Source organism: Carex rostrata, chromosome 23 (genome assembly GCF_964058835.1).
Source record: "Carex rostrata chromosome 23, lpCarRost1.2, whole genome shotgun sequence".
NCBI classification, from domain to species: domain Eukaryota; kingdom Viridiplantae; phylum Streptophyta; class Magnoliopsida; order Poales; family Cyperaceae; genus Carex; species Carex rostrata.
The window spans coordinates 1,404,317-1,417,465 of record NC_135940.1 but is presented as its reverse complement, the minus strand read 5'-3'; the positions used below and the strand labels follow the sequence as shown (position 1 = coordinate 1,417,465).

General features: G+C 31.7%; 1 protein-coding gene and 1 long non-coding RNA gene across 2 annotated transcripts; both read right to left on the bottom strand.

The window, feature by feature from the left end:
* Positions 1-1,680: 1,680 nt before the first annotated feature.
* On the bottom strand, positions 1,681-3,589 carry LOC144574845 (transmembrane protein, putative (DUF1191)). Its single transcript, XM_078324927.1, has one exon. The coding sequence runs from the start codon at positions 3,031-3,033 to the stop codon at positions 2,110-2,112; it is 924 nt and encodes a 307-aa protein (XP_078181053.1). The 5' UTR covers positions 3,034-3,589; the 3' UTR covers positions 1,681-2,109.
* Positions 3,590-11,577: 7,988 nt separating this feature from the next.
* On the bottom strand, positions 11,578-12,570 carry LOC144575007 (uncharacterized). The gene is made up of 2 exons (XR_013518339.1): positions 12,285-12,570; positions 11,578-11,752 (listed from the first exon to the last, which is right to left on the bottom strand). It is a non-coding gene; the product is annotated as an uncharacterized LOC144575007 (long non-coding RNA).
* Positions 12,571-13,149: the final 579 nt, after the last annotated feature.

The window sequence follows — 13,149 nt, the reverse complement described above, 5'->3', positions numbered from 1 at the left end:
GAAATTATTTGTAAGACAGTTTAGAAACTAGTTGAAAATATTGTTAACAGAAGGTTATGATTACAAAAATGTTGGTTTTATTTTTGCACAACGGTCCCTACACCTTCCTTCCCATGTGATCTCTGAATTTGATCTATCAAATTTAGAGTTGCATGTAGACCCAATACCCTGAATAAATGGGAGCCTTAAGGAGGTTTGCATATATACCCAACTTTTTAATCCTTTTACATTATTACCCTTACAATAATTTATTTACCAATGTCTCTACCTGAATTGACTACTGAGCTGGCGTTCTCCATTCTTAGACTGTTAGACACTTTACACTCTTTTTTCTCTCTCATTTTTTATTAAACCCTTGTCACAGCCCCACGTGACTTGAACATAAAAGCAATGGGAAGACAACGAATCCAATTTTTCTATTACATATTGCCCCCTTATTAAACCCAAAAGACATGGGACCCATCTGTCAGTGAATAAAGATGCGCAGAATTTTCTGCTACTAGAAAAGGTCAAGGACTGGGGCTAGTGACAGTTTCATGATGGAATATTAAAAGTTTGCAAATGTATACACATATCTGAAAATGATATAAATATTTTTATAAGGCTCTGTTAGGTCGCGTTATTATTTCTGTGGGAAAAAAAAATTCAGTTGAATTGAATTTTTTTTTCTCACGGAAGTAGTACTTTTCAATTCAATTTTTGTGTCCATACCCATTTCCAATTGAAGATCGAACAGGTTCTAAACATCGTGCTAAAAAAGTTCTTTATTTTGGTAATGGAAAAGTTGTGAAATGAGTAGATTAGTTATGGAAAAATAGCAAAAAAATTCAAGTCCCTTGACAAATCTCAGAGACAATAATTGTAAAAATATATTTGTGATAGCTACAAAAGAGTTGCTTCATAATTTAAAAACAACGATTTCAAACCATCTTAATAAATAGTAAATTTTTTTTTTTAAAAATGTAAAATTTGATCTCCAAGCACATTTTAATATAGATTGAACATTTAACAATTTGGATTTGTTGTTTTAACATCAAATACGAAGATATGACTCCGTAAGTACTTAGATCGAAGTGTTACCGGTAACAATTTAGCCATACTCTCTCTCTCTCTATATATATATATATATCATATCTAGAGTTAGGCTGGGGTGCTATGGATAGCATAGTGGCCTTTATGCTACGGCTCAATATTCGAGTTTTCAAAATCCAAACGGTCGATCCGAACCGTTCATCTTATTCTCCATATTAATATCTGCTTGGAGACCAAATTTTACATTTTTCTGAATTTTTTTACTATTTATTAAGTATTTTACAAAATTGTTGATCCAACGGTGGCTGCACAAAACAGTAAAACCGTTGGATTAGCGATTTTCAAAGTAGCTTAATAAATAGTAAAAAAATTTAGAAAATTATAAAATTTGGTCTCCAAGCAGATATTAATATGGAGAATAAGATGAACGGTTCGGATTGACTGTTTGGATTTTGAAAACTCGAATATTGAGCCGTAGCATAGAGGCCACTATGCTATCCATAGCACCCCAGCCTAACTCATCATATCTATGCATATGTCATTTTTATGCTTCCAAGCAATAACTAAATGAAATAATAACCTCTTGAAAGCAAAAAATAAATCATGACCATAATCAACACGCAATTCAGACAAGGATTTGAACTCATGTTTCTAGCATGTACCAATATTTTTCTTTTACTAATCACATATCCGCTTTCTGAGTACATACAAGAGGCAGACAAATACACATAAACACAGAAGTTAAATAAAATCACTAATGATTGAAAAACAAATGAAACTACAACCACCAAAACAAACAAAAAAAATGAATATTAACTCGGCATTATTTCCAACCTAAAATTATGAATACAACATCCCCAAAAAAATTTGGCCACAAGTAAAAATTCAACCTCATTCCCCTTGACCTAGAATTTTTGCATGCATCAATCTTGCGGCATACAGCCAGATCTTCCCAACCCGAACCAACCTCAACCCGAAAGACAAAACCCTAATTTCACAAGGAGGAAGAACCATACCAACCAACCAATCAATATCTACGGGCATCTCTTATTGCTTTGGATGCTTTGCAAAACCTTGTTAACTCAATCCAGCTGCGGTATACTCGTTTTCAAGCACCGGTTGTGTGCGTGTGCCTAAAGCCACTGGTGCCTGGGCCCCACCGACTCGAGCAAAATGCAATGCCTCCCCTGCCTCCGACTGTCTCTCCATCTCCTTCACCTTCTTTTCCCTCCTATACCTTACAATGCAACATATCAGCATTGACAACAGGATTAACAATACAAGTCCCCCAACAGCTCCCCCGATTATCTTCCATGCCTTGCTAGAGATCTTCTTATGATGGGTGGGCCCTGAAGGGGCCGGCGAAGGAGATATCCCGCTTGTATTAACAGCAATTGCAAAATGGCCCCTCCTATAAGTCTCACATTTATTACTTGATACCAAATCCCTGAATTGGGCCACCCCGTCTAGGTCAAACCACACGCATTTTGGGTCAGTACCGGCTGCTGAAGTGGTTAAATTTCCAAAATCAATCGAAATTGGTGATTCTGATGCCACAAATTCCAACTCAGATAAATTGGTACCAGACAAATTAGCTGCATCATATGCTAACAAACCGATTATCGGTGTCAGGTACGTGAAACCGGTGAGCGGGTAGTAATCAGAGGTCCAGTTACCAAGGTTTTGGTACACAAGAACGAGTCTTTCCGCATATGGTTGCACAATCACACCTACTGGTATGTCAAACTGCATGTAACTCGGGAAACCGCGTTTACGCAAACTGCCACTTCTTAACCTTAAAGCTGAGATACTGATACCAGTGAAGTTGGCCGGTACTTGGCCAGTATAAATGATGCCGGTATGGGGGTGTCGTAAAGCCCGGTATGCGTAGTCTTGTAGTAGTGAATCAAGTTCTCTTGCTGGGGACTGAGAGGTACATTGGTGCAGGAAAAGGACACAAATTAGAGATACCCAAATCACCAAATTGTGCGTACACTCCATCAATGCGCGCAAAGTTAAGGAGAAATTGAAACCCAGATCCCTTAAATTCACTGTGAAAGGGATCTGGGAGGAGAATATGGTGAATCCAGCAAGTTAAACTTACAATCTGGTCCTTCTCATCTCTTGTAACAAGGAAAAACCCCACCAATGTAGTACCACAAATAAAATATCTGTAGCTTCTAAGTGATAAAACCCAAAATAACACTCTTTGTAGTTTCCCTGAAGTTACCTCTTAGAAGCTTCCAGTAGAAAAAACGCTAAAGAAAGCTCAAAACTTCTCAGAGCTTTTCCAATTCAAGCATGGCGAGGTAGTGTGAAGAACCCAAAGGCGGAGCCGCATTTTTAGTAGAAAATATAGGATCTTTTACAAAGAGAGAATGAGAGAAAATCAGAAAAAGCTTGAAAATCGTATGATCCGGCGCGTTTAGTGGATAAGATTTATCCTTGATTGCGAGAGGAGATTGCAGTTTGTGTGGGAGAGAGCAAGAGCAACTAAAATGGAGATTTTTAAGAAAAGGGAAATAAATTAAAAATTAGGGGGGTATGTGGGAGAGAGAAAGAGAGAGAGAGAAGAGAGGCAGTGCCAAATAAACCCTCTAATAGAAGAAATTTGTGTAGACGTGGTCTACTCTAAATTCTTAAAACCCTCTAAAATTTGACGTAGCATTAGAAATTTTCATAATGGATTTTTAAAAGTAGCTTACATCTAAATATAACAAGCAAGTTAACTAATTTAGTATGAATATTTAACCTTTATTGAGAATAATAAAACCTTTTGGAAACCAAAATTTAGAGATTGACAAAAATAAGTAAATTGATAAATAAATTATAGCAAAAACTGAGATACTCTGTTTAGGAAATTTAATATTTTACTAATATATTCTAATTATAGAATAGCATGATGGTGTAACTGTGTAACTAAATCAGTACCAGAAAACCAAATTAGAATACTTTTTAGCAATATCGGTTCATTGATGAGACCAGAGACCGGGTGTATGCGAACCGCGCTTTGCCAAAACCTCGCTGTCACTAAAAGACCACTTCAAAAATCCCGAAACTACCCTTCAGTATGTCCGAAGCGGCAGTACGGATGCGTCAGGTTAACGCCTTAACGCCGTTAAAGTGCTACTTTTCCTTTTTGGCCCCTGCACTTTTCCAACGTCCGGATGGTCTCCCAAGGCGTCCTTTTTAGATCAGATAGCAGAACAATATCAGTCACACCCCTCATAAATTGATAATATCATGTATACTTCATATAGGTATGAAGCACAAAGGATATGAAGCACGTCTAAGATGTACATGATATGTTGCAAGATCTAATTAAAATATGGTGAATGTACATGGCAATTTTTATTATACAACATCTAAGATGTTTTTAATTTTATGGAATGTACATAATTTTCGCAAGTATATGGTTTGAATGCAAATTGTACATCCGGGTCATAAAAGATGTATGAATATAAAATATGAAATCCAAACATTATTGCATTATAAGGAAATGAAGATTTCCGGCAAAGAAAGGATGATTAGAATCTTAAAATATCTAAAAAAAGGGAAATTTTTTATCTATATCTTCTTTAACGTTATCTTTAGAATGGATTTAATTTTCATTGTGGAAAAGTGCAACTCAAATAATATTTTCATTCTATTATTAAGCATGTTGGGTGTCCGATTCGCCAAAGGCTACGATTGAAAAATGAAACTTCGGATTTGATCTCAGCCCTCCAATTACATAATTTGTTTTTTTTTCATTAAATGCATCTGTTTTATGTATAGCAGTCTAAATTTAGTTAAAAACATACTCACTACATGTACTGCCACACGATACGTTACAATTAAAATTGAACAAATTCTGAAATTTAGCGATATACTTATATGTTTCCTTATTTCTTTGTTTTCATATATCTCTTCTTTAATTGAGAAGACTCCACCTTCCATTTTCTTATTTCTTTGTTTCCTTACTTCTTCTTCATTTCTATACGGATCACAATGGAAATCATTTTTTTTTAATTTTTTTATTTCTCTTTCTTTGTTTCTATACATATTGGTGTGTGCAATTTAGAATATATTTTCAATATAGAATATATCAATGTGTGTGTGTGTGTGTGTATTCTAAATTGGAAACAAAGAAGGAGAATAATATAAATTGGAAACAAAGAAGAATATAAATTGAAACGTGTGTGTGAATATATATTTCTCTTATAATATGTGTGTGTGTGTATATATCATATACATACACACGATAACATTTTTTATTTATGTTTTTTGATATCATATTATATGTCGATATTGAATTGTTTGTATGATATTTGATATTAGATTCGAATCGAGCTATTATTTGATATCATTGGTACTTAAAAATAAAGAATCATCACATCATCAAATTGTTATCAGATATCACGATTAAAGTTAATTAAAAATACAGAATCATATAAATTTTTTATTAACATGTGTCTTGATTTTTAGTAATTATTACTTTTTATTGATATATTTGTTTCTTATAATATGTCTCCGTTGCAACGCACGGGTATGATACTAGTATCATATTTAGAGAGCAAAGAATGAAGATCCAGAAAAATATAGTGACATTATATATACTGAGGAAGGATCCAATTACAACTTTTTTGGTGACACCGAATTACACTCTCTATTTACAAAGTTTTCAAAGTTAAAATAGTCGATCCAAACCATTAATGGATATATTAAAATGTGCTTGCAGATCAAATTTTACATTTTTTTTCGAATTTTTTTACTATTTATTAAGTATTTAACAAAATCGCTATATTATGATCATTGAATTTTTGTACCCATCTTAATAAATAGTAAAAAAATTCAAACAAATGTAAAATTTGATCTGCAAGCACATTTTAATATATCTATCACGTTGAACAGTTTGAATCGACTGTTTCGAATTTTAAAATGTAGATCGTAATTCAGTGTCACCAAAAAAGGGTGTAATTGGATCTCTCCTCAAATATAATACAATTATAATTAAAAAATTCCCTAGGGGGCAGGCAAATTGGAAAAGAACATTGTTTAATTATTGAATTTGGATTTACATGATAGTTATGAAAATAAGAAAATATAAACCACATTATTTATGCCATTTTCTCTTAACTAGTTAAATAATTTCAAATGCTTTTAACTTCCTAATATTATTTTTATGAAAAAGTAATTTTGCTTAACTTCCTAATATTTCTTTTATAACAAATAATTTTGCTCACTCTACCCATATTTATTTTTCCTCATAATATCCTTAGAATTTTATTCATATTTGGAGAATGATGGTACACATGTTCTGTAGAAGCCCAAGTAAATAGATTTCATTAAAGAGGGTTCTTTCTGTAAAGATCCAATGAAGGTATTATTGAGATGTAATCTAGATCGTAGGATTTATAATCGGACAGTGTAGATATCTTAAAGAAAGGTTTCATGATTTCATTCCTCTTAGTTGTGGGCCCCACAGGGTCCAGCTCACAGAATGTTAGCTGGGCGCATCCCAAAAAGGGATGGCATTTTAATTGTGATATTATTACTCCAATCAAAAAAACAAATTGTGATATTATTGCTTTTAAATTTAATTTTCATATTTTGAGAAATTTGTTCGTAAAGAAGTCCTAGAATTACTTTTATTTGTGCAGATACCTTCTTATAAAAGTACATATTACCAAGCATGCCCCTACTGCCACTTGTACTTCATTTGTCTTCTTCTTTCTAGCAGAATCTAAATATTATGTTCCGTATATATTTAATTAACCAGAGCAGATACCAAGTAATTTCAGTTTGTTTATTATTAGAAAATAATTAAATATGTTTTAAATACTAGAAAAGATTTTTTTTTCTTGTCGCTAAAAAAAAAGATACCAAATATGCGATTTATGTTGTTGAAAATAATTATTCCGGTTCTTTATAAAATATTTATTTATTTATTTTCTAAAAGTAAATAAACTGAAGTAATTGCTACTAATTACTATACTCGTGCATATTATATATGTATATCAATAGTACCATAACTTATTTATGCATATTCAATTGGATGCTTCATAATTTTGGGGATTTGATTTGTTTCCTTAATTATTATTATTTTTTTCCAATTTCTTTGCTTGGGAACCAACCAACCAAATAGACTATTCTGTAAGAGGGGCCCACTTTGGCTATGAATTGTGCGGTACAACTGTATGAATTTTTTTTTTTGGACGGTGTTTCTTTTTTCTTGGGACAAATCAAAGAGTGAAACAAAAGTTTCATAATAAATGATGTCATACTCTGTGTGCGCTCCTGTTTTTTATTCAAACCATTTTTTTTTTTTTTTGGCTTTTGAAAACTTAGGAAAATTGAAAACGGAAAAGGATGGGCACTTAAGCATGCACCTAAGAGTCAAAATCCTCTTTTAGAATCACATACAACAATATTTTGTGGATATTTAGAGACGTATGTCATGGACATGCTAACAATTTTGTAGGTATGAAATGTATTAATAGTAGTGACAGTTTGATTAAAAAAAAATCAAGTTAAAACGTTCAGTTGTGTATCAAAATTTGTACAAGTCAAGTATCAGTTGATGAGTTAGGTTATGGTACTATGCAGCAGCGGAGCTACAGCCTCGGAGTAGCCGAGCGAGTAGGCCGTTGCTTATTCTTAGATTTTAAATTTGAGTTTTGCATGTCCCTGAATTTAGATTTGGTTTTTGAGTAGACTTGTTTCACTATATTATTCTTCCATCACTTTCAAATATGTTGCATGGTTCACAATAGACCAGATTCGGTTGTATAAACTGAGTACATTCGGTGCTTATACACCGTGTGGATGTCGTCATTTTTTCTCTGCATAATATATATACAAACAGTATGGATCACACTCAAAATATATGACGGGCTTCAAAAAGCATACTGAGGGTATCGACTATTCGACTTAGTTCAGTGACAATTATTTGTATTGTTTTTATCAATGTGGCAGTGAGACAGCACACGATTCGCATGCTGGTTTTAGCCACAGGAAATCACAAAGGATTTCACCCTGATGGTCCTCACGGGTCTTTAATCCAATGAACTAACTTGAACATTGAATCCCAATGCAGTGATGGTTAGGTTACCACTTAGCACTTACGACCAAACGACGAATTCCAAATGTTTTTTTTTTGTTTTTTTAGATTGCATGTCCTAGTTATCACGTCATCACAAGAAAATCAATGCCGGGCATATATACAAGCTGCTTGCGATCACACAAAACTTAATTATGGCAGCATAAAATTATTATTTTCGACATATTTTTAACTTTCACAAATTATTCACAAATTTACGAATTTTATGAACTATTTCCGATGTGGCATGGCTAAAAAAAATGGATCTGATAACAATCCCCGCAAAAAAACCCCGCACAAACTGTCAAAAATATCATGGGGGGGGACCGCTCAATAATTAATACTCCGCAGAAACTGTTAGTATTTAACTTGAAGCATCAAAGTATTTATCGTGAATTTGCAAAGTGTTAATCCTTGTGCAATGATCTCTATTTAGGAAAGAATAAATTAATCCATTAGTTGTCCCCGCACAAATTTTTTTTTTTTTTTTGAATCATCCCCGCACAACTGGGGACTATTAAATAAACAATCACCTCATAAATACTTGCCATTTATCCCCGCACAAATTTTCCTTTTTTTTCTGGATTGTCCTCGCACAACTGGGGACCATTAAATAAACTATCCCCTCACCCAATGATAAATACTTCTCAGACATAAGGATAAATACTTTATGATACATTGATAAATACTTTATGTTACATGGATAAAAATTTATCAGACATAATTGCAACTTTCAGTACATTATGAATGATAAATACTTCTCAGACATAAGGATAAATACTTTATGATACATTGATAAATACTATATGTTACATGGATAAATATTTATCAGACATAATTGCAACTTTCAGTAAAATATCAATTATAAATATTTCTCAGACATAATGATAAATACTTTATGTTACATGAATAAATACTTTATGTTACATGGATAAATACTTCTCATACATAATTGCAACTTACAGTAAAACATCTGTGACAATAATAAATACTTCCCATATATAATCGTAAAATACTTGTCAGAACAACGATAAATACTTTTTTGAACTTTGTTCTTGAACTTGTCAATAACTAATGTTTAATCAAATCAAAGTATTATCATGTCAGGGACAATGATAAATACTTCTCAGACATAAGGATAAATACTTGTCAGAACAATGATAAATACTTTCTTGAACATCAATAAACAGATAAATATTTATTAGCGGGAATTGTTATTAAAGGATAGTATAATTAATGCGGGGATTGTTATTAGAGGACAGTATAATTAATGTGGGGATTGTTAATTAATGCGGGGATTGTTATTAAAGGGCAGTAATTAATCCGGGGATAAATGAAAATTCTTAGAGGAATTAATGCGGGGATAAAAGGCAGTTTAGGGAGTTAATTTGGAGAGAGAGAGTGCGGTGTTAAATGGGGGGACAGGGATGAGGGGATCAATATAATTATTAAAAAAAAATACGGAAACTCAATCCTATTTTTGTACACGAAGTCAATCTAGTTATAAAATTCTAAAATGGCTTCGGATACGAGGCCATATCCACTTCACTTGTAAAATTTGTAAACGATGATGTCGTTATTGCAACTTCAATTGCAGGAATATGGAGCAATTGTTAATTAATGTAGCAATCTTCATAAATTAGTAATCGATCTGTATGAAAATATTACATCACACTTTACAGGTCAAATTTTCAGGGAAGCAGCTAACAGTCTCCCAACTCCAGTCCCCAAAAAATCCCCAGATATTTTCAACTAATTCTGTAAACATAAATACTGAATCCTGTAAACATCAATACTAAATCCTGTAAACTAATTCCATAAATCCTGTCAACATAAAACTTTTAATTCTGTGTGGTCCCCAATAACTTCCACTTTAACTACCACTTTAACCACCACTTTAACCACTTTAACTACTTTGACTGGGACCACTTTTAAACCTTTGACCAGGACCACATCTAGAAGATCTCTAACAGCTTTTCAAAACTAAAAACTAACTATGACTACATTAAAACTTTGTAAACAAAAATATGTAAAAAATATTTGAGTTTTATTTTTCAAAACTTTATTTTCACACTTTTTATTAAGAATTTTTATTTTTCAAAAAAAAAAATTTCAAATTTTTTATTCTGAATTTTTTTTCAAAATTTTTTTTCAAATTTTTTTTTTAATTTTTTTTTTCAAAATTCTTTTTCAAAATTCCTTTTCAAAATTGTTTTCAAAAAAAAATTTCAAAATTTTTTTTCAGAACTTTTTTCAAAATTCTTTTTTGAAATTTTTCTTCAAAATTTTTTTGAGTCCTTCTAGATACTACTTTTAATTATTTTGAATTCTGTAAACCTTACTACATAACTCTCTAAATAGTTTCGTTTAATCCTACAAACTGGTGAAAAAAATTTAATTTTTAAATTTTTTCAATATTTTATTTTTTAAAAATGTAAAAAAGAATTCGAATTTTTTTTTTTCAAATCTCCTTCTAGATACACATATTATCTTGTGAACATACACATAGTATCCTGTAAACATATACATATTATCCTGTGAACATACACATATTATCCTGTGAACATACACATATTATTCTGTAAATATATACATATTATCCTGTGAACATACACATAAAAAACTATAATAACATGTGTTAAATTCTATAAACATATTGTCCTAATCCTTTGAACATTCACATATAATCCTGTGAACATTCACATATAATCCTGTGAACATTCACATATAATCATGTGAAAATGAACAAATAATACTATGAACATTCACATATAATTCTGTGAACATTCACATATTATCCTGTGAACATTCACTTATAATCCTGTGAACATTCACATATAATCATGTGAACATACATACTGTAATTGAAATTATATTTTTTTATTTGGTTCATTCTTGTTGAAACGTACTAATTTTATAAAAAATATCTTTACATAGAATTTCACATATAATCCAGATATAGATGGTCATAGGATCTACATCGTCAATTTGGAATAGTTGAAATTCACATATAAAAAACTATAATAACATGTGTTAAATTCTATAAACATATTGTTACTACATCTGGATGCTGCTTTCAATTGTTTTGAATTCTTTAAAATTTTCAAATTTTGTAAACAGATATATGTAAAAAAAAATTCAATTTTTTTTTCAAATCTCTTTCTAAGTGTTATTTCCAATTATTTTGAATTCTGTAAACCTTATCACATAACTCTATAGATAGTTTCGTTGAATCTTGTGAACCTATAAAAAAAATTCAAATTTTTTTTTTTTAAATTTGCATCTCAACACCACTTTCAATTGTTTTGAATTTTGTAAACTTGATCACATTACTCTGTAGACAATTTCGTTGAATACTGTAAAAAAAAAGTTTCAAATTTTATTTTTTTTAAATTTGCATCTAGATGCTACTTTTAATTATTTTGAATAATGTAAACCTTATCACATGACTGATATGTAGACAATTTCATAGATCTAAATACTCAAACAGAAACAAGTACATTCACTGAAACTAGAAAAGGCATATGAAATACAACACTATATGGAAAGTCAATTAAAGATGAAAGGCACAATTGGACTTCAGGCCGCCTTCACCGGTTCCAGTGCTTCAATCATGACCACACTGTTTCCTCTGATCACCTGGTGAAGAATTAAGTTATATAGATTTATATCAAATCAGTGCAGTAACTTGCGATAATGATTGAAACCATAATATTGTCATATTAATTACAAGCAAAACACAACACACCTGTATCACTTCAGATAAAACAAAATTCCCTAGTTTTACTAAATTGATAATAATAGTGAACTATTTTAATCACCATAACTATCAATATTATGCATTAATTATTACTTGTCACCTTAGACTAACACAGTTACTTTGTTAACAACTACTCCAACAATCATCATTTAACCTTTGCTTAGAAAGTAGTCCGAACTTTCAAACTTGTTATTTTCATGAAAACTTTAGACATCAAACTTTGCCAGAATCAAGAGATTAAGTTTTTAAGCTGACCATTAAGTGAAGATTAAAAAGATAAATGACCAATCAATCCCCTTCACTTTAGTTCGGATTTGACCTTGTTTTGGTGTACAAGAAGGTGAGTATTTCACTGGGGTAAACAGAAAAAGTAAATGAGCTCAAATAAAAAATTAAATTAATAAGACGTACCACTATGCCAATGTCATTATTTTCATTGCCATTAAGCTCAACATAATTATCAACCACCAAGTTCATAAATTGGTCAAATCCACGTAGAGTTTCAATTACAACCTGATTTGCATTTAGCTTGGCAAGAAAATAAAAAATGGTAAATGTTAGAATTTTAGAGCAGAAAATCAAGAACAAAATGAGCAGTTATGTAGCAATATATTGGACATGAAAAGTACAGTTTCATGGACTTATCAATCTCAGCACTGTGCAAGTCAAGCCTGATAGCAGATCTGTACCAGTCAAATACTGACCAAACCATCTGGTACTGGTATCGGATAACTAACGAGAAAATAACATTGGTTAGAGAAGCAAAGCTAAACAGAAATTGGATACTTAACTTTAAATTGACAACTTTTATGTTTCATCAAATATCCATTCAACTGTCTGAATACATTGATTAGTTCAAGCAAGTACATGTATGCTCTACTTATCTCATCCCAAAGCATTAGAATATAGAGAACAATTTGAATATCAGTTGGAATCTGTATAGGAATATTTCACAAGAACAGATTCTATATATTCCAATAATTATTTGGTCAGGTTTCTCCAATAGCCAAGGAAGAGGCACTAAGCTTGCTGGAGCTATGCAAACCGACCTCTGTCATAGAGGACCTGTCACTAGTAAACTACATAGTGGTGAATTGAATCCAAAACCATGCTATATACACTAGCGATGAATCCCGTAAATCTAATGCAATAATCCTGTAATGAACCAGTATAAAAAGACCTGGAAATAACATGCCACTTAAGATGAAATTCAAAATAATTAGGATTGCAAAGTTCGTGACATAATTAGGATCACAAAGTGGGTACAAGAGTGATT

Coding starts and splice junctions, on each gene's coding strand:
- LOC144574845 (XM_078324927.1), bottom strand. CDS start 3,033: ATGGAGTGTACGCACAATTTGGTGATTTGGGTATCTCTAATTTGTGTC.